The sequence below is a fragment of the Quercus robur genome, chromosome 9, assembly GCF_932294415.1.
Source record: "Quercus robur chromosome 9, dhQueRobu3.1, whole genome shotgun sequence".
NCBI lineage: Eukaryota > Viridiplantae > Streptophyta > Magnoliopsida > Fagales > Fagaceae > Quercus > Quercus robur.
In genome coordinates this window covers 53,409,842-53,435,066 of record NC_065542.1, presented here as the reverse complement: position 1 = coordinate 53,435,066, position 25,225 = coordinate 53,409,842, and the positions used below count along the sequence as shown (strand labels likewise).

At 34.1% G+C, this 25,225-nt stretch overlaps 2 protein-coding genes across 7 annotated transcripts in view; one reads left to right on the top strand and one right to left on the bottom strand.

Moving 5' to 3' along the window:
* Positions 1-4,697: 4,697 nt before the first annotated feature.
* LOC126699090 (TMV resistance protein N-like) lies at positions 4,698-16,145 on the bottom strand. 3 transcript variants are annotated; one of them, XM_050396665.1, is made up of 3 exons: positions 15,430-16,145; positions 8,764-8,911; positions 4,698-5,395 (listed from the first exon to the last, which is right to left on the bottom strand). In XM_050396665.1, exons 1-3 carry the CDS (start codon positions 15,939-15,941, stop codon positions 5,321-5,323), a joined length of 735 nt encoding a protein of 244 aa, XP_050252622.1. In that variant the 5' UTR covers positions 15,942-16,145; the 3' UTR covers positions 4,698-5,320. The 3 variants fall into 3 exon arrangements, with proteins under 3 accessions (XP_050252622.1, XP_050252624.1, XP_050252621.1); XM_050396667.1 differs by lacking the exon at positions 4,698-5,395 and adding an exon at positions 8,200-8,652; XM_050396664.1 differs by lacking the exon at positions 4,698-5,395 and having other exon boundaries at positions 8,659-8,911.
* Positions 16,146-24,293: 8,148 nt separating this feature from the next.
* The window catches only part of LOC126699085 (BTB/POZ and MATH domain-containing protein 2-like), a 47,421-nt gene continuing 46,489 nt past the window's right edge, over positions 24,294-25,225 (top strand). For all 4 annotated transcript variants that reach the window (XM_050396647.1, XM_050396645.1, XM_050396646.1 and 1 more), the window contains exon 1: positions 24,294-24,802. In XM_050396647.1, coding sequence (XP_050252604.1) covers positions 24,384-24,802 — 419 coding nt within the window. In that variant the 5' untranslated portion in view covers positions 24,294-24,383. The remainder of the gene's footprint in view (positions 24,803-25,225) is intronic.

The window sequence follows — 25,225 nt, the reverse complement described above, 5'->3', positions numbered from 1 at the left end:
GAGAGATTCCTTCTCTTCTTATTCTATAAAGAGAATGGTAAATTTGGACCTAGATTTGCTTGTCTATGTTTGTTCAAATTTGGGTCTAATTTTGTTAAATTCGATTTAGTTGTTGGGTTAATTTTTCAGTTTAAGATTGGTAAATTTAATTTGTGTTTTGGTGTTTGATTGCCAAGAAATTGTAAGAAAATGCAAGAATTTGTTACTTTTTTTTTTCTATCTTTAAAAGTGAGAATTAATTTTATTTGTTTTTTTTTTCAATTTAAATGCTACCCTGATATTTTTTAATATTTATTACTGTAATAATATAACCTGACATTTTTTAATATTTATTATAAAAAATATATTATTATTTTATTAGCCAAGTAACTTTCAAGCATCCTAATTGTGCATGTTGTGTGACACGTAAGTTGACTACTTCTAAAACATAGGAACCAGATTGGTAGTGACACAAAAATAGTATTTTGGTATTTGAGTTTTGTATTTAGGGGAAAATATGAGTTTTAATTTATTTGTGGCTACACCTAAATATTACATTTAGATTGCCTATGAAGAAAAAAAAAATTGCCATATAGCCTTCGTGGGATCAAGCAAATTCTTAGTTCATAAGTTAAGGTTTTGTTAATTTGTATTAATTAAAGTCCTCAAAAAAAAAAAAAAAATTGTCCACTTCTAAGGACTCTCTTAATTAAATGGACATTTATGTCAAATACTTAGTGTTTGACTAAGTTTTGACTTAATTTTATTTTGGTGTAAATACACTTTTGGTCCCTTCATTTTGAGTCAATTCCCACTTTGGTCCCAAAATTGATTTCACTACTAATATCGTCCCTAAAAGATGAAAATCGTTTTTAATTTGGTCTTTGCCGTCAACACCCTAACAGAAAAATCCTACGTGACTGACGGAGTGTATAAGTGGCATGTCAGATGCTGAGGTGGCTAATAATTTAATAATAAAAATACCACGTTAGCATCCATGTCCGCATTTAAATTAATAAAAAATGCTAGGTTAGAACAAATTAAAAATAAACATTAATCTAATTAAAATATTAAAAAAACATTAAAAAAACATTAAAAAAAATATATGAATTGTTAGAAGTTATTAAATTATTAAAATGTCAAAGCTAATAAAATAAAATAATTAAATTAAAAAAGTTATTTTCATTCTTCTCACTCTCTCCTCTCTCTCTCTTTTATCTTTCTCCCCCAGCCAATTCTTTTTTCTTTTTCATTTTTGATAAACTCTCCCAGCCGATTGAATGCTTTAAAATGGGGTTTTGTGGATTAAGTTCTCAAACTCAACCATGGAGTTTTATGGATCAGTGGAGGCGAAGGATCGGTTTAGGGTGGTGGGTCGGTTTGAATTCGTGGGTTGTGGGTTTATGGGTGTGTTGTGTTGCAGTGAAACCCAAGACCAGTGGTGGTGGTGCTTGCGAAGGATCGATTTGTGGTGGTGGGTTGGTTTGGATTTGTGGGTTATGGATTTGTGGGTGTGTTGTGTTGCTGTGAAACCCCAAACCGGTGGTGGTGGTGGTTGCGAAGGATCGGTGGTTGTGCTGGCTATGTTGTTGTGATGGTCCCCATGGCGAAGCCTCAGGTGCAAAGCCTAGGTCGGTCCTCACAGCGAAACCCAGATTGATTCTAACGGCGAAACCTCAGGTAGTGGGTGTTGTGAAGCCTCAGGTTGTGGGTTTATGGGTGTTGTGAAGCCTAGGTCAGTCCCCACAGCGAAGCCACATCTCTACCTCTCCTCCATTATGCTATATTGAGAATTTTGATGGGTATTTGGGAAAGAGATGGTTTTGGATAACAATTTTGGTTGAATATATAATTGATTTTTGTGGAAGAATTTCGGTACAAATTTTGGAATATTATGGGTTTCTATTCTTTTGTTCTTGTGTTTGAATATACTGGGTTGTTGTTCTTATGTGTTCATGATCAAGATGAACACAGATTTTAATTGATTTTATTTTTAATTTTGTTTTTCCTCTTTTTTATTTCATTAAAACTGATAAATTTTTTTTTTTTAATTTAGAAACTTACGTGGAGTTGAGGTGGCATTTTTAAAAATTAAATAAAGTTTTTTATTATTAAATTATTAGCCACGTCAGCATCTAACATGTCACTTATGCATTCCGTTAGCCACGTAGAATTTTTCTGATAGGGTGTTGACAGCAATGACCAAATTAAAAAACGATTTTCATTTTTTAGGGACGATATTAGTAGTGAAATCAATTTTGGGATCAAAGTGAGAATCGGCTCAAAATGTAAGGACCAAAAGTGTATTTACACATTTTATTTTTGGGTGAAATAATTTATTCAAGAGAAAAATTAACGGATGCTCTAAGGGTATTAGAGCATCTCCAACAGGGCTGGCCATCTCCAAATTTTGGAGAGAAAAGCCACTGTTCACACAAAATCACTCCTCCAGCAGCCTCTCTATCTCCAAAAAAAATTTTAGATTTGCTACAGTAGCTCTCCAGGCCTGGAGAGTACTGTAGCAATCACTGTAGATTTTGCAAATAATATTTCTCATTAAACTAATACCGGTTGAATTAAAAAAATATTTTTTTCTCTTTCCTTCCTTTCTCTTTCTTCTTCACTCCATCTCTCTCTTGCTTCTCTTTAGAAAAAAACTCTCTCTTTGCTTCTCATCAGAAAACGACGGTGAAGCTTAAAATCGACGAAGCTCTCTCTCACAAAACGATCTGCCCAGATATTTTGAAGCCCAAATCGTGGCTCAACCACCAGTGAGGAAGAACGGAAATCTGAGAACATCGGTCAACAATGGAAATCTGAGAATATCGGTCAACAACGGAAATCGGTACCCAAAATTTGATTTCATGGTTTTTTTTTTAATAATGTTTGAATTTATTGGTGGTTTTGCATGATTTGCTATTGCTACTGTCTGGATTTAGTTTTGGATTTATGGGTTTTTTCTATGTATCTCTGATTTGTGTTTTTCTTTTTCACTCTGTTTCTTGATCTCATCTATAGCTATTTAATCAATCTTATTTAGAGTCAATAAGCTAATCTGATTCCTTTTAGTTTCTTATTTTTTAATAAATTTTTTGGCTTCATCTCTATTTTTGCATGCCAACTGTTCGACTTAAGGCCTTCCCTGATACAGAGCTTAATCCCTTTCTTTCTTCCTTCCTTCTTCTTGTTCTTTTATTTTTTTTCAATGCATTTTGATTCATGTGTTACAGTAATATGATTGAAATCTTGCTCTGAGGAAAACAGAGAAGGCAGGGGGAACTTGGGAAATTTTTTCTTAGACAGTAGTTGTTGAATATATATATATATATATATATAGACACACACCAACAGAGAGGTTTCTGAGAGAAGCAATGGACGGGAATAAGAAAACAGCGTCATCTTCTTCCTTGACTTCTGAACTTTTTAGGTCCAATTAAAGAATCTTCTTCGTCATCTGGGATTTTTGGGTCTATCTTTGTGCCTTCAACCAAAGTATTGGCTTTAATCTCAGTTCAATTTTGTTATTTTGAGCTAATGTTTAGAATCTATAAATATGTGATGTATTTTCTTTGATTGTTTCAATTTGATTTTCATTGATTTTATTTTGTTATGTTCGTCTGTTTTCAATAAATCTCCTCTCAAGTAACAAATGTGTCATGCCCAACAAAAAAACAAGTGCATATCTTTGTGTGGAGCAATGAAATTGTTCGTTCAGTATTAGGTTCGAGAGGCTTGAGGGCAAGCTTTTTGGGTTAAGACTAAAGATAGCCCCAAAATGGAAGTACCCAGCCTAAGGTAGTTGAGAGCAGGCCAAGGACAGGGCCTAAAATAACCAACCAACATGAATGCAAGAAGTTATTTAGGTTTCAGTGGAAAGGATCTTTCTAAAACCAGAACTCAGTTTCTAAACTGTAGGGAAGCCATTGTTTTTTGCAGTGTGAGTATCCTGGACGCCATATAAGGGAGTTCTTAATCTTCTACAAAGAACTCCCTGTGGTAAAAACATTTATTTAGACCTAGGCCTGAAGTATGGTGTTGATTTGTGATTTATCATTCATTCCTCTGGAGTTTGTTTCTTGTTTTGCTAGAGATTAAAAGTTTAAATGCTTTGCTAAGTAAACCTTTTGAATGCTTTTTTAGATACTTGTGCTCATATCATGGTTAATTACTTGCCTAAACAATATTTCCTCCTTCAGTATAACTTAATAGATGTTCAAGCTACATGTATCAAAAGGCTGTATTGTCCAAATTTTTTTTTTCCTACAGGACTAGTAACAACATGCCTTTTCATGATGTATACTTTGCTTTTAAGTATCAATATGTGAATTATTCACACAGGCTGCAATAATTGTGTGTTTTTTTGGTGGCAGCAACTTGGGAAATTTTGTCCATGGGTCGTAATACAAATTATGCACGTAATATGCTTCTAAATGATTCTGATTCCGATGATGATTTTGAGATAATTGCGCTTCTTGCATTGGAAGAAGAAAGATTAGAAAAAGAAAGGGCATCAACATCACGTCGTGGTTCTGTTCCAGGCCATAGGTGTATCCAACGTGATCATGAGCAAGGCCACCAAAGACTTTTTCAAGACTATTTTGCAGAATCACCAGTATATCCTCCTAACATATTTCGGAGGAGGTTTCGAATGAGTCGTTCTCTTTTTTTACGTATTAAATCTAATCTAGAAGAGAAAGATGAATATTTTGTTCAAAAAAGAAATGCTACCGGATTGCTTGGTTTGTCTTCCCTTCAGAAGATGACTGCCGCACTAAGGATGCTTGCGTATGGAGTAGCGGCAGATTTTACAGATGAATATGTGAGAATTGGAGAAAGCACTGCAATAGAGAGTCTCAAAAAATTTGTTGAAGCCATAGTCGATATTTATTCTACAGAGTACTTGAGGTCTCCAAATAGCAATGACATTGCTAGGTTGCTAAGAGTTGGTGAAAGGCGTGGATTTCCAGGGATGCTAGGAAGCATTGATTGCATGCACTGGAAATGGAAGAATTGCCCATCGGGGTGGAAATGTCACTATACTGGTCATAGTCATGAGCCAACAATTATTTTAGAAGCAGCAGCATCATATGATCTTTGGATATGGCATGCATTTTTTGGGTTACCTGGGTCTTATAATGACATCAACGTGCTAGACCGTTCTTTTATATTTACCAACCTTGCTCAAGGTCGTGCACCTTCGGTGAATTACTCAATCAATGGACATGATTATACAATGGGATATTATCTTGCTGATGGTATATATCCTTCATGGTCTACTTTTGTAAAGACAATCTCCGTTCCACTGGGTAGAAAGAATAGTCTTTTTGCTACAACTCAGGAGTCAACAAGGAAGGATGTAGAGCGTGCGTTTGGAGTACTTCAAGCACGATTTGCAATCATTCGTGGGCCTGCACGTCTTTGGAAAATAGAGGCTCTTGATTACATTATGAAGGCATGCATAATATTGCATAACATGATAATTGAAGATGAACGTGATACTAATGGAGCAGAAGACTTTGATTATGAACAATTGCCTGAAAGCATCCCTACAACAGTGTCCCATGAGCCTGCAGAAGAATTTAGTCAATTTACGGCATTCATTGCAGCCCAAGAAAAAATTAGAGATACAGAAACTCATTTTCAACTCCAATTGGATCTCATTGAGCACTTGTGGCAACGATATAGTGATTCGATGTAATTTGAAATTTCTCTTCATTTATGTTAGTTTTCTACAGGTAAAATTCGATGTAATTTGAAATTTATCATATCTATGTTAATTTTGAAATTTATCAAGTCTTTTTGAAAAGTATGACTATTGAAAAATATTACCATTTGAAAAAAATAACCCTTAAAAAAAAAAGGCTATTGAGAAAATATAATTGTTGGAAAATTTGAAAATGTTACCGTTGGGAAATTTAAAAATATAGCTGTTAGGAATTTGAAAAATATAGTTGTTGGGAATGAATAAAAAAATAATAAAGAAAGATTAAAGAAATAATAAAGAAAGAATGAAGAAATAATATTTAAATGAGATAGAGAAATAATAGAGAGTCTGTTGAAAAGTGTATTTTAAAAAATGGGTAGCTAAAAGCTAAATGTCACTGTTCATTCTCCAAACAGGCAAAAATTTGGAGAGACTACTGGAGATGCTCTTAGTTTAGGAAAACTTTTTAAAAACTTTTTATGGAAAAAACAATTTATTTTTTTAGTTTCTTTACAAATTTTTGTATTTCTATGATATTAATATTAAAACTTTCCTAAATTACAAAATGTCTTAAGGATACTTGTTAACAAGACCTTTTAGTTAATCTCAAGGATGAGTCAAAGACCCATATTTTTAACAAAGTTTCTCTCTAAACTAGTTTGAAGAGAAATCTTTCAAACTCCCCATATATCTTTAAAGTGAATGTAAATTTGATATGTATGTTAAGAACATAATCAATATAAAATTCAACGGATAGATTTCCAAAAATTCACACCCAAAAAAAGAGATATATAAAAAGTTTGAAAATTTTCTCACCTAACTAATTTGAAGAAAAATTTTGTTCCATATTTTTTTGTGAAAATTGAACTAGAGGCTCTCTTTTTGAGAAATTAAATGTCCTAGCAAATTAATTTTCATTCTTTTGCTTCTTTGTCGGAACTTTAACAAATGATGATATTTTTATTTTTAGAAATTGGAGGTTCCAAATTTAAAAGAGGAATTGGAAATTCCTTTGATCTAACTTGTGGGACCCTCTCACCGATCCTAATTCAAACAACCATGCGTGGATCCCGAGCTCAAGCCCAACCTAAAAACGAAACTCATTTGGAAAACCCCATACGCCCCATAGACAACCAAACATGAGCCAGGCAAACAACCTAAAAAGTAAAACCTCAAATCCAAAGGCCGCGCCGTCGTCTTGGGTCATGTTGCTAAAACAAAGCCCACAAACCCTCCTCTTATTGGGTTAGGGCATCAACCTGATCTTATACCTATAATTACCAACCCAACTTCAAACCCAAAATCAGTTGCCCAAATCCTACCAAATAAGATATGTCCACAACTCATCCATTATCTAAAACCCAAAACCCACTGCTCATATAAATCCAAACTTTCAATCCATGAATCCAAAACTTGAAACTTCTATTTAGTAGAAAACTACCAAAAGCCTAATCCTAATAAAACCCCAATTGGTTTAGCCTTGAATTCCTTAGCTTCTAGTTGCCCTGGCCATTATAGCCTTGTTATAGGCCTAGAAAGTAAAGTGTTGGGGCAACTTCGTTGTGTTCACAAAAGTTATACTAGGTATAACTTAAGCTTCTCTCTCTCTATCTCTCTCTCTCTCTTTCTCTCTCTCATATATAAAGAGGGATATTGCCCAAACAAAAGGAAAAAACAAGTAAAAGTCTAAAAGACAATAACATAATTTTGAGTAGAATTTTTATGGTTGCATAACAATTTTCTCATAAAAAGCCCAATTTCAAATTTGATGGCATAAATAGTTTTTGCAAATTGATCATAACTATAGGATTTGAGAAAATTTGAGAATTGAATGTGCTAAACATCTTACCAACAAAAAGCAAGTCAAGATATAATATATACATTTAATTCATCTCAAAATGGTTACATTTTGCCCGTATTGAAAAAAAGAAATCCTTTCTAAGGTTTGCTAATTTACCACCTCACATATGAAAACAAATCTCATCCACAAGAAGTTGAATCCTAGATTTCACAAATTGAAATGATAAAATAATATATATATATATATATATATAGAGAGAGAGAGAGAGAGAGTATTTGGCATGGATTATTTTTGCTAACTTATTTTATTATTCAGCATATTTTTGCTACTATTTATAGATCTCACTGCACTTTTTGGTACTATTCATGAGTTACACTGTACTATTTTAGCTAACTTTTACCTTTATCTACAATATTTTCAACGAAAAATTTTCAGTTTCAGTAAAATAAACGAATCCTCAACGAACACATAATCTAGATCTCCTTCTTGTTGTGATAGATGCCCCAATTTGCAAATTTTCTAGAGAATTGAACTTGTTTTAAAGCTTTGTTTGAATGATTGATTAGAGTACCAACTACCAAGCAAGCACTCACTCCATCAAATGCATGAGCTATTTTTTAAACTTCTATTGAAGATTATAATAATGTAACAATTAATTAATGTACAAAACGAAGAAAGAAACAAAACTCTAAATAGCTTCCACATCGCCTATATATATGGATCATGCAATGAGTCACGTGATATAGATGATGATAACTATAAAATTGGTAGTCCCAGTAAAGATCAAGTTAGCATAGAAGTGGAAGGAATTGTTGCATATTTTCACAAAGGGAGGGGGGGTGGATCCCAAAGAACTACTTCTTAATAGCAGTAACAAAATAATAAGATGACAGTTTCTCTAACCAACATATATAAAATATGCAATCATCATACTCAAAAAGTGCATGTTCTTAATTTTAACAAGGCGAAAACCACATTTTCGTCCCTATATTTTCAGGCGATTCTCACTTTGGTCCCTAACTTTTATTTTCACCGCTTTTACTCCCTATCCTTAAAAACGCGTGTCGTTTTTGTCCCTACCGTTACATCAGAAACGGAAAATGCACGCGTGACAAACAGAGTGCACTGTTGGCCCACTAAAAGCTGACGTAGCCATTAAAATTCATAGCTGAGATTAAAAGTTGAAAAACTAACTTTCAATTTTAACCATTAAATAAAATATATTAAAAAAGGTTAAAAAGTAAAAAAAATTGTGAGAGGAAGTGGGTGAATTGCATACCCTAGACGTCAGGTGAATTGATCTCAATCTAGCATTTTGAACACGATTCTGACAACAGAGTGGAATGGTACTGATAGGTGATTCCCCACGTAGAATTTTCCAAATGGTTTCGACAATTTCTCCAATAAATTCAGTCTCTAGCCTGCAACTGCAAGCGCACCCACAATTATTTATTATTATTTTTTTTTTTTATAAAAAGAATAGAAGTTAGTTATCATAAAATAAAAATAAAGGAGCTACAAAAATTTGAATGAAATGCCAGAATACATTTTCTTTTTACATAAAGTAACAAATTAGTAAATTATTTATTGTCTTGTTTATTATACTTTAATTATTTTTCCCCTTTTTATTGAATATACATACACACATATATTATATATGATTTTAAAATTTGATCATCAAATTATAGAAATATCTTAACAAATCAAAGGCTAAAATATTCAAGATTTTAATATCAGGAGGGAAAAATGAACAAACGAGAGAGAGAGAGAGAGAGAGGAGTCAGCTATAAAATGAACAGAAACACTGACCAATAATAAAAATCTACTACTTGAAAGACCAAAACTAAGTATTATTGATTTATGGTCACATATTAACTAAATAGGGAAAAATGATAAATAGGGGGCCAGGTAGGTACTTAACAATACAAGGTAACACATTTCATAATCAATAGTAACTCTGCCATCTGTTGAAATACTTCAATCTCTGAATAAAAGGCACCAAAAGACTCAGTATTTTAAAAATTACACCTATGACAACAACTAAGTCACCATATGATTGAAAACAAAAAAAATCATCATGCGATTGAATACTTCTATTGGCTATCTAGAATATGAAATATCTTAAAAGTTAATTTCTATATTAATTACAATGGAATCATCTTTTATAATTAACAAACAAACACCTGAATATTTGAGAAATCTTAGTTGACAATAACATTCAAATTCTTTTTCGAAGAACTCAAATATATGCCATTTAAAATTTTAAACACATTTCTAGAGATTAATCCATACACACAAAGATCCTGATAAAGCCCTACTTGTCCTACACTCATACCTGACCTCCATGACATACATGGCTGATCAGAGGGAATAGCACATTAACAGATAAGACTCTAAAAATCAACTCCAGACCATTATTCTATCAAATTCATTCAAAAATCTGCACGTGAACTTAAATTGCTAAAAGCTATAGAGTTTTTCGTGTTAGAGCACTGCTGCCAGTAAAGATGTTCAGCACACAAAAAGCATAGTATATTGTGTTTTCCAACCCCCCACCCTTGCCAATATCTCCGTACCAACACAGCACACTCCAACTGCTACGTTATCAGACATAGCATTACCCTTCCTTGGATACCACACAAAGAGAAACAATTCCCACCCACCAAGGAGGAATGTATGTTCTACAGAAGAATGTGCTCCCAACACCTAGTCTACAGAGAAACTCTTTTTGTGATGCCGTTTTGACAATTTGGTAATTGAAAAAAGCAGAGGCGGTAATTGAAAAAACAGAGGCTGATAAAAATTAATCATGCATTATGTACTTTGGGGGAAAAAATCAAGAACCAAAGTTAGAATGATCAAGTAAAACAGGGAGGGAAAAACAAGAAAAGGACAGGAGAGCTAAATTCCATTCAAGGAGAGTATGAAAGAAAAAAATTTAAAACTAGAGAATAGACCGTTCACAACTCTCGAGGATTCTAGCATTATGTTCATGCCAAATACACCACATCAAGTAATGCGTCATAAGCCTCCAAATATAGCTATATTGCGATGAGAACTAAACTTACCCTACCGCAAAAATCAAACAACTCAATAACCATATGCGACATAATCCAATGAATTCCAAACAAGCAAAACACCAAAGACCACAACTCATAAGCTATAGGGCTATAAAGAAGAAAATGATCCACCAACTCCCCACACCTTTTGCACACATAACACCAATCGACAACAATAATTTGCTTTTTTTGAAGGTTACCTGTAGTTGTAATCTTATCTAAAGAAGCAGAACATGAAAAAAAAAGCTATCCTTGGAGAAACCTTCGATTGCCACATCATTTTCCATGGAAAAGATACGAAAGTAAGGGGAAAAAGAATGATAATATCCTCACACCTCAAAATCTCTACTCTTTGCTAGCTTCCAACAGACTTTATTAGGAACAATACCCAGCACAGACGAAGAGTAAACAATGTTCATAAAGAAAACCAAAGATTCTAGTTCCCAATCATGCACTGGACGACAAAACTGAGCATCCCAATGGATCCTCCCAACAAAAAAACACATAACCTCCGCAATTGAAGACTCCCTTGCCTTACTAATATAGTAAAATTCCAGGAATGCCTCCTTAAGAGTACAATCCCCACACCACCACATGTTCCCAAAATTTCACTCTAGTTTCATCGCCCACATAATACGGTAGGAGTTTTGAAAAAATCAACCAATTACTTCTAATGAATTTCCATAGGCTAACACCACATGCACTTGACATAGATTTTGTGCACCAACCACCCCTTTCATTAAAAATATAAATAGCTATAGTATGGATAAGAGTTTTGAGGTTTACTCAAATTAATTGAAGTTTAGTCAAAATTTTATCATCAAATTATAGAAATATCTTAATAAATCACAAATATAATATATTCATAATTATAATAACGATAGCTTATAATCACTCTATCGGAGTCTATCACTTCCACAAACTCAAACATCATTTTCTGCTCCTCTATATCACGGATTTGGAAGCCCTTTCGAGCTCTCCACAAGAGATTAAAAGTCCTCGCTACTGCATCTAAATTCAATGCCCTTCTAGTTATGAAGCAACAATATGCACATTGCATTTTGCTTTCATGGCTAGATCAATTTTACACTCTTCTTTTACCGATAAAAAGAGCTTTGCCTAAATATATAATTTGGTAATCGAAAGAACAGAGAATAATACATGGTAATTGTGTATTTTCTACTTTAAATTATACAAAATATATTGTTTTTGTAATACTTTTATTTTGTACAATATATATTTTTGGATTACATTGTGGAGAAAAAAAAAAAAAAAAGATAGATTATTTTTGAGAACCGGTTTAAGAAACTCAATTGAAAGGTAGAAAAATAGTCCCACAAAAAACTATCGAAAATATATATACATATTTTTTGATAGGTAATAAAACTTTTATCGAAGAAAATGAACATTGTGCTTGTAATGATGAACACCAAATACGAACCTACTAAAATAAAGTGCCAAAAAACTACCGAAAATATGGGGGTAAACACCCAAACCAATTGGAATAAGGTAAAAAGGTGCACTAGATCATAAAACACGTGTTCAAGAGCCCAAACAGTGTCACCTAGCCTCACCCCACTAACAACATTTAAAAAGATCGCCTACAGTAAAAAGTCCCAAACAAACAAAAAGAAGGGAACCCCTCTATGTTTGGGGTGGATCACAATTCCCCCTTTATCTTTGAAACAACCAATTTCTCCTCTATATTTGAAAAATGAGCAACCCCCAATCCGATACTTTGAAGTTAAATCCAACGGAATCACAACGATTATAAATACAATCCAAGAAAACAACAATGTAATTCTCAACTTTTTCTCTTCATTGTGGTGTATGACTAATAATTTCTTCAAAAGATTACGTTCAATTTAACTGAAAAAGTAACGTTTTTTTTTTTGATAAGTAATAAAGATATATATTGAAGAAACTACCTTATGCAGAAAAACATAAGGCAAATAGAAAAGTACAATTGGAAAGATAGAGAAAAAAGAAAAAAGAGAGAAAGGAGAGGAGACTAATTATACAGGAGAGAACTAAGGAACAAAGGGAGGGAATCACTAGAGGTGAGTCCCCAGGCCCTAGACCAGTCAAACAGAGAGCCACTGAAAGAGGCCAATAACTGGTCATCCGAACTTTCCATGTCCTCAAAAGTCCTCCTGTTTCGCTCCCTCCAAAGACACCACATCAAGCATAATGGAGCTAAGTTCCAAATGCTAGACACATGCTTTCCAGGCCAGTTCCACCAACCAAATAGAGTATCCGCAACCGATCTTGGCAAGACCCAAAAGATCCCAAAAGATCTAAACACCAAACTCCACAGTCGATAAGCTTTATCACAATGAAGTAACAAATGATCCACCGTCTCCCCATTACAACGACACATGATACACCAGTCAACAAAAACCATCCTTCTACTCCTCAAATTGTCACCTGTAAGGATCCTATCCCATACAGCAGTCCACACAAAGAAGGAAACACGCCGAGGAGCCTTAACCTTCCAAACACCTTTCCAAGGGAAGATAATGGGCAGGGGGTTTCTCAACTTATTGTAAAACGAGCGGATATTAAAAGCCCCATTCTTTGTCAACTTCCATCGCATACGATCACCATTCACAGTGAGGGGAAGATTTGCACCCAAAGTGCGGAGAAATTCATCCACAACACCTATTTCCCAATCATTTGGTCTCCGAATAAAAAGGACATTCCAGCTTCTCCGATCCTCTATCCCCAACCGCTCAAGAGAAGAGGCCACCGATGCCTCTTTATTAGAAACAATCCCATACACACTCGGAAAGGTCAAGTGAAGTGGAGAGTCCCCACACCATTGATCTGTCCAGAGTTTAACTCTATCTCCCGCCCCTACCACAAAGCGAATATTTTTTCTAAAATCCTCCCACCCCATGCGGATACTTCTCCACAAGCCACACCCATGAGCCCCTCTACCTAGCTTGGAAGTCCATCCCCCCCATTCTTCCCCAAACTTGATAGCTACAACTCTTCTCCAAAGCCTTGTCTTCTCAAACCCAAACCGCCATAACCACTTCCCTAGTAAGGCTTTGTTGAAGGTTGTTAATTTCCTTACTCCTAACCCACCATTTTCCAAAGGTGCACACACCTTATTCCATCCCACCAAATGAGTCTTGGAGTCCCCCCATAAGAAATCCCTTTGCAATCTCTCAATTTTATTGGCCACATGAGTAGGGATGGTAAAAAGAGATAAAAAATAAGTGGGCAGACTATTAGGGGTATTTGCTCATTTCCCAAATATAGAGTGGAAAATTGATTGGTTTCACAAATAAGAGGGGGAATTATGAACTAACCCAAACATAAAGGCCAAAAGAAAGAAAGAAAGAAAGAAAGATAGGAGTCAGCTATAAAATGAAGAGAAGCAACAATAAAAGTATAGTAATTGAAATACCAAAAATAAGTACTACTGAATTATGACATATTAACTAAATAAGGAAAGAGGATCTCAATAAGGGGCCAAGTAGGTGCTTAACATTGCTCAAAACATAACAGAATACAAGGGAACACATTTCATAATCAATAGTAACTGCACCCTCTGTTCTACATCAATCTCTGAATATAAGGCACCAAAGGACTCGGTATTTTAAAAATTACACCAATGACAACAACAAAGTCACCACAGGGGATTTGCATTAGAAACAAAAAATCATGTGATTGAATACTTCTATTGGCTATCTAGAATATGAAATATCTTAAAATTAATTTTTGTATTAATTACAATAGAATCAGCTTTTATACTTAGGGTGTGTTTGGATATCACTTATTACTGAAAACTGAAAACTTATTGCTGAAAATACTGTAGCAAAATAATTTTTAAATTATGAATAGTGCCCATAGGACCTAGTTTTAAAGTTACATTTGCATTTTTCCGTACTTGTGGGACCCGTGAACAGTATATAGGACCCAGGAAAAAACACAAACGCCTGCCGCATTTGCTATCCAAACTCACACTTAACAAACAAACACCTGAATATTTGAGAAATCTTAGTTGACAATAACATTCAAATTATTTTGGAAGAACTTAAATATATGGTATGCCATTTAAAATTTTAAACACATCTATTTACTAGAGATTAATCCATACACAGAAAGATCCTGATAAGCCCTACTTGTCCCCCACTCATACCTGACTTCCAAGACATACATAGCTGATCTAAGAGAATAGCACATTAAAAGAGTTAAAGACTCTGTAAAATTTGACACCAGACCATTATTTTAACAAATTCATTCAAAAATCTGCACGTCAACTTCAACTGCTAAAAGCTATAATGAGTTTTCATATTAGAGTACTGCTGCCAATAAAGATGTCCAGCACACTAAAAGCATATTGTGTTCCCGCCCTTCCCCTTTTGCCAATATATCTATACCAACACACCCCACTGACCCACTCCAACTGAGGACACTAGCTCCAGTTACCCCTCCTATCAGACATAGCATTCTCCTGCTTAGGATACCACACAAAAAGAAACGTATCCCACCCACCAAGGAAGAATGTAGGTTCTACAGAAGCCTTAGGTTTGGTGCCGCCAACACCTAGTCTACAAAGAAACTCTTCTTGTGATGTCGTTTTGACAATTTGGTAATTAAAAAAAAAAAAACAAACACGGACAAATGTTAGTCATGTATTATGTACTTTAAGTTATACAAGACTAGTTGCTAATATGAAATTTGATGATTATGATAGTTATTAATAGGCGTTTATTATAATTGCATTTGTATATAAAAGTATAAAACTATATTTTAATGTGGCAACATTTCATAAGGTTAATCAAAAGTTAATTTGCTTTGGTTTTATATAAATTAAAGATGTATATTTTAGATTCTCAAAAAAAAAAGTATATTTTAAAATACTTTTATCTTACCCATCTGGTTCAAAATGCCAGCCTGCCAACTTTACAGCCTCCGCAAAATTTCCCATCTGTTCTGACACCTTGGATGGAGACACAAGATAGAAAACAGGGATCACCCTTTGATTGAACCGCCTTTTGCATTCCATGATCTTCATCAGCTCATCACGGCACCAACGCGAAGTACCATAGTTTTTGGAGAACACAATAACTGCAATCCTTGACTTCTCAATTGCGTTGAATATCTCGGATTCAATCTCTCCCCCTCTAGGGAGGTCTCGGTTATCCATATAAGCACCAATCCCTTTACGGTCAAAAGCGTCTAAGAGATGGGCGGTAAAGTTCGTGCGGGTATCTTTCCCACAAAAACTAACGAAGACATCATATTTATGTCTATCAAAATTTTTTTGGCCCTCGGAATGAGTCAAGGTTGCAGCACACAGACCAAATTGAGGTATCCATGGTTGCAACGCACAGAGGAGCAAAGGAGCAAGGACCGATAAGAATAGAGTAATGTCACGACCCATGGTTGCAACGCACAGAGAAGCAAAGGAGCAAGTCAAGATCGAAATCAACACAGGGCCGATCTGCCTCGTGACGGAGGTGGAGGACTGGCCGGAGGGAGGACAAGCGCGCGCGTCGTTGATGACTTGATGTGATTCTCTCTCTGTCTCGGGTCTGTGGCTAGGGTCTTGGGAGAAGAAAGTAGGTTTGGGATCCGGTGAATTGTACCGTTCAATTCACCCAATCCCCTCACAACTTTTTTTTACCTTTTACTTTTTTTTTATTTTTACTCATTTTTTATATTTAATGGTTGAGTCAAATCTCAACCACCCATTCCAATTGCATCAAGTCTATCCTCATCTCAATCCAAGAAAGTGATTAGTAATAGAATATAAAAAATTAAATGGGTTAATTATCATTTCACTCCCTAACCTTTGAAATACCTCTCTCCCTTTAAAATTTAATTATTATTATTTTGGGTAAATTCCACTTATATATCCTGAGGTTTGGATTAATACCAATTGGGTCCTTTTCTCAAAAGAAAATACCAATTAGGTCTAAAACATTCCAAAACTGACTAATTTAGTCCATAAAGACTATTTAATCTCTAAACACCACTAAACAACGTTAACTTCCGTTAGTTTCTCTATCTTCTCTCTGTCCCTCTCTATTACTCTTCTTTCTTCACTCCTCCCTCACTCTCTCCCTCCCCAGATTAGCCACAACCACTCCTTAGATCAGCCACAACCACTCAAATCAACTACAACAGCAGCCACAACACAATTTTACTACCCATACCAAAACCAGGCAAATCTACCCCAACAAAATCCAAATTCTCCAACACATAGAAAACTCACTACCACATCAAAACCCAAAACCACCTCCACTGCAAATCCATTCCATATTGGAACCCACCACCACCATCACTAGCCACAAAACCTAGTGACCACCACCAGCAACAAAACCCAACCAAACCCATATCAATAAAACCCAAAAATTTTAATCACCACTTCATAACCCACAACCACCTCACTGCAAATCCACCCTAGATTGAAACCCACAACCACCTCCATTTCAAATCCACCCCAAATCGAACCCACCACCACCACCGTAAACAACCACCGACCACAAAGCCCAAAAAATAATAAATAAATAACTCAAACCCACAACAAACCCACCATAGATCGAAATCCACCACCACCAAAAAACCCACAACATAACCCATCACCAACAACCAACAACCACCATAACCACAATCCATAACCAACCCAGACCACCAAACTCATGCACCACTGTCATTGCTAGAGAGAAGAAAGAGATAAATGAAAAGAGTGAGTCAGAGAGAGGAGATTGGGACAAGTTGGAAAGAGAGACCTGTGGGAAAAGAAGAGCAGAGAGGTTAGAAGGAGAGAAGAACGAAAGAGATAGAGAGTAGGGATAGCAATGGGGCGAAGCGAGCCCGAAAGATGGGGCCTTCTGCCCCGCCCATGGTTTTGTCTTCCCCTATCTCTGCCCTGCCCCGCATGACAAGGGAAATTTTCTTGCCCAATCACCGCCCCTTGGGCCCTACGAAGTCCTGCCCCACCTTGTAAAACGCTACTTCTTGTTAATTTGCCCACAACTATTACAATTGTTTTTAATAAAACCTATTTCATTAATAAAAATATACTTGAAATTACAAATAAATTTATCCCATCAAATCAAACTAATTTTTAGCAAAATTTGAATGGTATTATTAAAATGGTTAACAAGACAATGTCATAACAAAAACAAAAATCTCATTATACAAAATTAATGATTCAATAGTATATAAATTTTTTTATGATAAAGACAAAAACAAATGTTAAAATTGGCACCTTATTTCCAACCTTGTTAGAGGAAAAAAAGAGGTGGAAAGCCTTGTTGGTTAGAATAAAAAAAAGGTAATGATATGTTTGTTTAAATGGTAGGGTTTTAGGGTATGAAAGATTTACTATTTAACCCTTATCAATGCGGGGTGGGGCAGGGATGGGGAGGAGAGGGGTGGGGCGGATTGGGTCTAAAAAGTCTAAACCCATCCCAACTCCACCCCCCACCCAGTAGTGCAAAGCTGAAATCTTGCCCCATCCCCATCCTACCACCTTTGTGAGGTGGGGAAAACCTGTGTGGAGCGAAGCGGGGAGGGGCGGATCAAGCAGGGTAGGGCAACATTGCCATCCCTAGTAAAGAGAGAGCAAAGACCCATTACATTTGAGAGAGGAAAAAAATAAAATAATAAAATAAAATAAAAAGAAGTAAAATGACTAATGGATGCTAACGAGGTTAGGGATTAAAATGTTTTTAGAGACTAAATTGGCCCATTTTGAAATACTTTGGACTTGGTTGGTATTAACCAAAATTTCAAGATATATTAGTGGAATTTACCCATTTATTTTTGTTGTCTTCTTTCAGTTTTCAACGTAGTAGGTAGAGTGAATTTGACTTTAGGGTGTGTTTGTTTGGATATGAAATATGGTGAATAGAAAACTTTGGAGAAAAAATGGGAAGTAAAACTTTTTTGAGTGTGTTTGGTTGGCTGGAGAGAAAGGAAAATAAATGATGGAGCCCAGGTGTTTTCTCCCCAGGCCTACCAAAAAGTTTTCTTCCCAAAATGGAGAGAAAACTGAAGAGAGAAAATATGACTGCTTAATGGACAAAAATGCCCATGTTCAATTCTTTATTTTTTTATTTTTGTGCTATGCACGTTGCCTCTTTCCCTTTTCTTTTTCTTTTTTCATTTTTTTTATTTCTTGAGCTGTGGCACGTTGCCTTTTTTTTTTCTTTTCTTTTCTTTCTTGGACGTTGCCTCTTTTTTTTTTTTTGCCTTTTTTTTTTTTTAGGTTGTGAATGTAATAGTTGTTTTGTTTTGTTTAAATAAACATGATTTTTTTTTTTTGTTTATTATGGTACCACATGGCACAATACATTTTTAGCTTTATGGATTGCAGCTCTACGGCTAGTACAAAATTTAGGAATTGATTTGTTAAGAAATCATGCTTACCTTTAACCATTGATTTATTCTTTTTATTCGAAATAAAATTATTAAGGGAAGAGACCAAAAAAAAAACTAATTAAAGTCTCTTCTTCTTCTTGTTTTGAGGGTTGGGGTTATACTCTCCACATGGCTTGTACATATGTTGCACGAATTTGAAAAGAAAAACAAACAATTATCCAACTTCAAGCCATTGTAATGTCATAATTAAACTTTCCCAGGTATTCTTGGAAAATTTATTGGTTTTGAATATGATTATTGTGTAAGAAATTAAAAATTCTTATAGTCTAGTAATCTAATTCGTGTAACATATATTGTATAATAATTTATCCAAAAAAAAGCATATATTGTATAACTAATACTTGAAATAGGAATGGAGAATAGGCAAGAGACCTACTTATTAATTAAAGGAAAATGTTGAGAACTGATAATGTTGGCTATTTGGAAAGAACTTTCATGCAATAGAAATTAATGTATCTGCTGGATCCCGTCCCAAAATTTAGCTTTTGCCAACTGTGAGACCAATTTCTACTATATTCTGAAGGTAGATTTAGAGACTAGAATGCAGTTGGGTTGTTGAAACTAAAAAAATTACTTTTTATAGTGTTGCATCTACACGGCAGCTAGGATTAAACAATAGCATAGGTTCAAAAAAGTGTGGTCATGTATGGTCGGCATCTAACCAATACTACCAAAAAAAACAAAAGAAAAAAGAAAAAAGAAGTATAATAATAATGTAAGTTACGTTCATAGCCTGCAGCCTAGTACAAAAGCAAAAATAGACACAAATCAAGTAAAAAAACAAAAAACTGAAAAGTGAATAAGGAAGTGGCCCCACCAGAAAGTAAGGAACACGGGTTGGTGGAAGTGAGCCTGAAAAGCTGAAAAGTGGGTTACGGCTCAACAAGAAATTAGGAGTTGTGCGAGAAATTATTTGATCCTCCCAGGTGGACCACTGACCTCCTGCTGATATAGACCACTAAAAGTATTAAAAAAAAAAAAAGATGAGTCAGTGCAATATTACTTCAGCTTTTTAAAATAACAAAACTTTGAAATATGCTGTTCACTTCTCTAATTCGGCTTCACCGCCTAGCTTATTTACCGCTTCACCAAAAATTCTAAAACCCAAATTATTTGCTCACCACTCAGCTCTCTACTCTCCACCTCCCTGCATCGTTGAAGAACAAGCTCTATGAGATTTTGAACTATCTTTGTTCTTGGGTCTAACTTTTTCTAGCTTGTTTCCCTCTTTTCCCCCATGACTGAAGTGGTTGTTGGAATCCAATCAGTTGAGAGAAAACTGCACGCACAAGAAGAAAAAAAAGAAACGGTGGGTAGATACACAAAAAAGAGAAGCATGCACACAGAGAAAAAAAAAAAGAAAAAAAAAAGAAAAAGAAAGAAAGAAAGATACAGGCAAAGATAGAGAGCAACAAGCAAAGGAGGAACATACAACATTAAGTGGGGATTTTATCAGTCCTCTTTCTTCTCTAAATCTCTCCCTCTTCCTCTTTTTCAAATATGAATTTTTGTTTGGTAAAGCAAATAAGGTTAGGTTTCATGAGGAGTTCCTAACTCCATGCATGAAGCTTTAGATATAAGTCTTTGACTCATAAACTCCATTGATGAATATGATTTTGACTCTACCCCATTAATGAAGTCCTTGACTCTACTCCATGAATAGAGTCCTTAACTCTACTCCATGAATAGAGTCCTTAACTCTACCATTTTAATGGAGTCCTTGACTCTCCCAAATTAATGGAGTCCTTGACTCTACCAAATTAATTAGAATCCTTGATTCTAACAAATTAATGGAGTCCTTGACTCTACGTCATCAATGGAGTCCTGGACTCTAATAAATTAATGGAGTCATTGACTCTACCATATCAATGGAGTCCTTGACTCTACTCCATCAATGAAGTTCTTGACTCTAATAAATTAATAGAGTTTTTGACTCTACCATTTTAATGGAGTCCTTGACTCCACCATCAAATTAATGGAGGCATTAACTTTACCAAATTAATTGTGACTAATTCTTTGAACAAGATTAGAGTTAATAATTCTTAAAATAAATGACTATAAAATTGGGTTTGGGAAATTTTCCAATTCCAAATATGTTCACAATGATTAAATTTCTTGAAAGGAGTTTTATTTCCCTTAATTAAATTTGGGAAGTTCAATCAAAATATTATTAAAATTCCAACAAAGAAGCAAACAAAAGAGAGAGAAATTTGCTTAGACATTTGACTTCTTAAAAAAGAATTATTAGGTCGATTGTCATAAAAGCATGGTCCTTGAGACTAAAATCAATTATCTCACCCAAATACAAAATTATGCCAATACTTAATTAAACGCCAAGTATTGACTTAAAGATCCATCATTTAAAATTGGACAAAACCATATTTGAGACTTTAAATCTAAAACCTAAAATTAAGAACTACGAATTGGCTTAATACCTACCAAGGATACGTAGGCAACCTAAATAAATTATTAGGTGCAGCCACAAATAAATAAAAACACATATCCCCTTAAACATGAAAATAAATAAACTCATATACAAAGACAACGTGGTTGGAGTAAGGGTTTTCCCTTGAAATAAGAGGTTGTAATTAAAAGATACATTATCTTGAATGGACACTACTCACATCAATAAAACTCATATGCCAAAAGGCCTATGGGTAAAATTATGTTTGATGAATTAGACATAATTTAACAATTCTTGTTAAACATAATTTGACAATGTTTGTTAACCATAATTTGACAATGTTTGTTAAACATAATCTAACCATTATTGTTAACAATTTTCGTCAACATGGGTCTCAGGAAGAATCATTCTGAAGATTCCTTTGTGGTTCTATATAACTTCTGTTTCTAGATATTTACATTGATATGCCTTTGTCTTACCTCTTTTTAGGAGAGGGATCTGTGTGAGGGTCCTGTGCCTCGCCTAGATACGTGTTTGTTCATGTTATTTCCCATTACAACACTTGTCATTGCTAATATTATTGTGGAAGAAGAATGTGAACTTATTCATGAAAGTGAACACAACCTACCAATTAAAGGATAGTACATTCTCGAAAAATAAAAAATAAAAAAAATAAATTAAAGGAGGGTAAAAACAGGTTATAGGAAAGCATGGCAAGGAGATAGTTTCCAGCTTACAGTTTTTGGTCAATTATGAGGGCTTGTCGACACCACTTGTCTGTTATTTCTGTAGCCAATTAGGCTGCTTCCAAAGCAATAATGTTTGTTTTAAACCTTCAAGTCAGTAATGGATACTAATGTTTGACTCCAAATTAAAAAGTTAGTTTATTTTACTATTCAACTTATTTTTGCTACTATTTATAAGCCCCACTGTACTTTTTGATACTATTTATGAGTTTTACTATACTATTTTAATTAACTTATACATTTATCTACAATATTTTCAGTAAAATAAGCTAACTGCCGTAAGTACTTATTACTTTTCAGCATCAAAATTTGTATATTGCAGAGATTTTTTGTTTAGAAAGAAGTAATAGATGTCAAGTTGATACATATTCCTTGATGAGCTTAATTTTTGTTTATAAAAGAATCTTTCTAGATGGTTCACCTTTGCATTTGTTTAAATGTAAATCCACCTAATTGTTGATTTCTGCATTCTTTCTTGGAGTTTCCTATAGAGGTAAGTCTTTTTAAACAAAAAGACTGAGTTGATCATGCTGAGTTGGGTCACTTCAGTTGGACTTGAAAAAAATGATGTCTTTCTCTAATTTTGTGTTAATCTTAGATTCTTTTTTTCAGTTATTTTTTGTTTTCTCTTTTAGATCAGCTTAAAGGGCTTATATGTTATTTTCATTATTGCTTTTTACTGTCTATCTTCCATGCAAATTTGGATATCTAGTTAGAGCTCCTCCCTTATATTCTTGATGGGTCCTGATATTTGTCTATGTCATATTCTTGTTAGGCTTCTTATCTTCCAGTTTGTTTGTATGTTTGTTCTTCCTTTTTCTTTTTCTTTCTGCTAGAAACATTTGAAATTTGATTGTTGAGGCTTTAATCGCAAGGAATCTTATGGACATTTTTTCTTTCTTTTTTTGGGTAAATTATAATGGCCGCGTGGAGGATGAATATGATTCTATATTAAATACTTACAAAACGAAGGGTAATTAATTTGATGATGTACTGATGGATATTATGACACTTTGTAAAATTCATTATTATTGGAAATTTGAAGTCCTTGCTCTTTAGGGATATCATATTCACTTCCAAATTTCGAATCTCATTCTAGGATTTTTGTGGATGTCTTATAAATAAAACAAGTTATACTCCTCACTTTAGTAGTTTAAAACGTTGTAAACAAATCTTGTTGATACAAGTATTAAAAGAGAGAGTAACATGAAAACCTTGGCACAATACATTTGGTTTGAAAAGAAATATATTATTAATACAAACCTAGGGAAATGAATAATACTTGTAGGGTTTGTTAACAAATATTGTTGATACGAGTATTAAAAATTTTAAATTACCTTGGAATAATATATGTGGTTTGAGATGAAATATACTTATGTTAATACAAACATATGGTAATGAATAATACTTGTAGGGTTGTAAGCGAATATTATTGATATGAGTATTAGAATTTCAAAACTAGTTTATTTTATTTTAATTTGAACACGAGTTGAACTTGAACGCATAACCAATTTGGATTTCATATACAAATTTTGATCCAAAAACAACTTTCATTATTTGAATTCATTGTCAAAGAACTAAAAAAAGAAAAGAAAAGAAAAAAAGAAAGGTGTTTCCTTGCTTTAAGAGTTTTAAAAGAAAGATGATCAAAGTTGTTATATTTCTAAAATAAAAATAAAAGAACTCTAAAATAAATACATTATTATTTGGATAAAAAATAAAATTTTTTTAAAAAGAAAATTCTTAATTTTTAATCATGATTCAAATTCTTGCATTTGTTGAAAATATCAAAGATCCACATCATAGGAGGAAAGAACTCAAAGATCCACAACAAAGAGAATGGATACCTCATATGTTCGTAATAATGGATACCATAATTTGTAGCAAAATTTAGATTGAAAAAATATATGGCTTCAAAGAAAGGGAAATACAAAAATACCTCAAAAAAAAATATATATATATATATATATTTTACAGATTTGGAAGAAAAAAAAATCTGATATATAAAACACATCAAAAAATTAGAAAATATATTTAAAGTAAGTATATAAAATAAAATAAAAAGTATGTTTTTATGCTTAAAAAGAAAAAGGAAAAAAAAAAAAAAAAAAACGCAGTGAAAAAAATTTACACTGAAAATGCACAGTGAAAAAAAATTAAAAAAAAAAAAATTTTGGCCACTTAATTGGTCAATCCATTTCTCTCTCTAACAGTTGACCAAATACTAGATTTTCTCACCAACCAAACATCGAAACTTTTATCTCTACCCCGATCCTCGCTATAAATGGTACGAATTGTGTCTCCTAGTTCTCAGCCGATGTTTTCTTCTTCTTCATCATCTTCTTTGTCTTGGTCGACTCCAACTACGACATCGACGTCGATGACCGAGACGGTGAATGGGTCCCACCTGTTCCACATCGCAGGGTACTCGCTCTTGGAAGGTATAGGGATCGGAAACTACGTGGCGTCTGATACTTTCACCGCCGGCGGGTACTCTTGGGCAATCTATTTTTACCCGGATGGCAAGAAAGTGCAGTACGATGCTCCGTATGCTTCGTTGTTTATAGTTTTGGCGAGCGAAGGCACTGATGTGAGAGCGCTTTTTGAACTGAAGCTTTTGGATCAGAGTGGGAAAGAGAGGCATAAGGTTCATACCCAGTTCGATAGTGGGCCTTACACGATCAGAAATTGCGGTAGCATGTGGTAATAGATTATTCCTTCTAAATTTGGGTGCTTTTTTTTTTTTTTTTTTTGGTGATCTTGATTATAATTGTTATGATTATGATAGTGTTTGTTATGATTATAATTTGGGTTATTTTGATTATAAGTGTGTTAATGTTAATTATCATGATTGTTGTTTCTTTGCTAAGTTCATTCTTAGTTGTTGATGAATTAAATCCTGTAGGGCACTTGTTAATCAGTGTTACCAAGAACATGACCCAATAAACATAACAATTTTTTGAAATGGGTCATGTTAACGGGGAAATTGAAAAAGCTGTGGAAAAATTAACTACTTTTTTCTTTTCTTTTCTTATAAAAACTTTCTTAAAATGCTTCACTAACTCTTCCCTTAATTAAATTCAAACACATGATTATTTTGAAATTATATGATCATTGCAATAGATA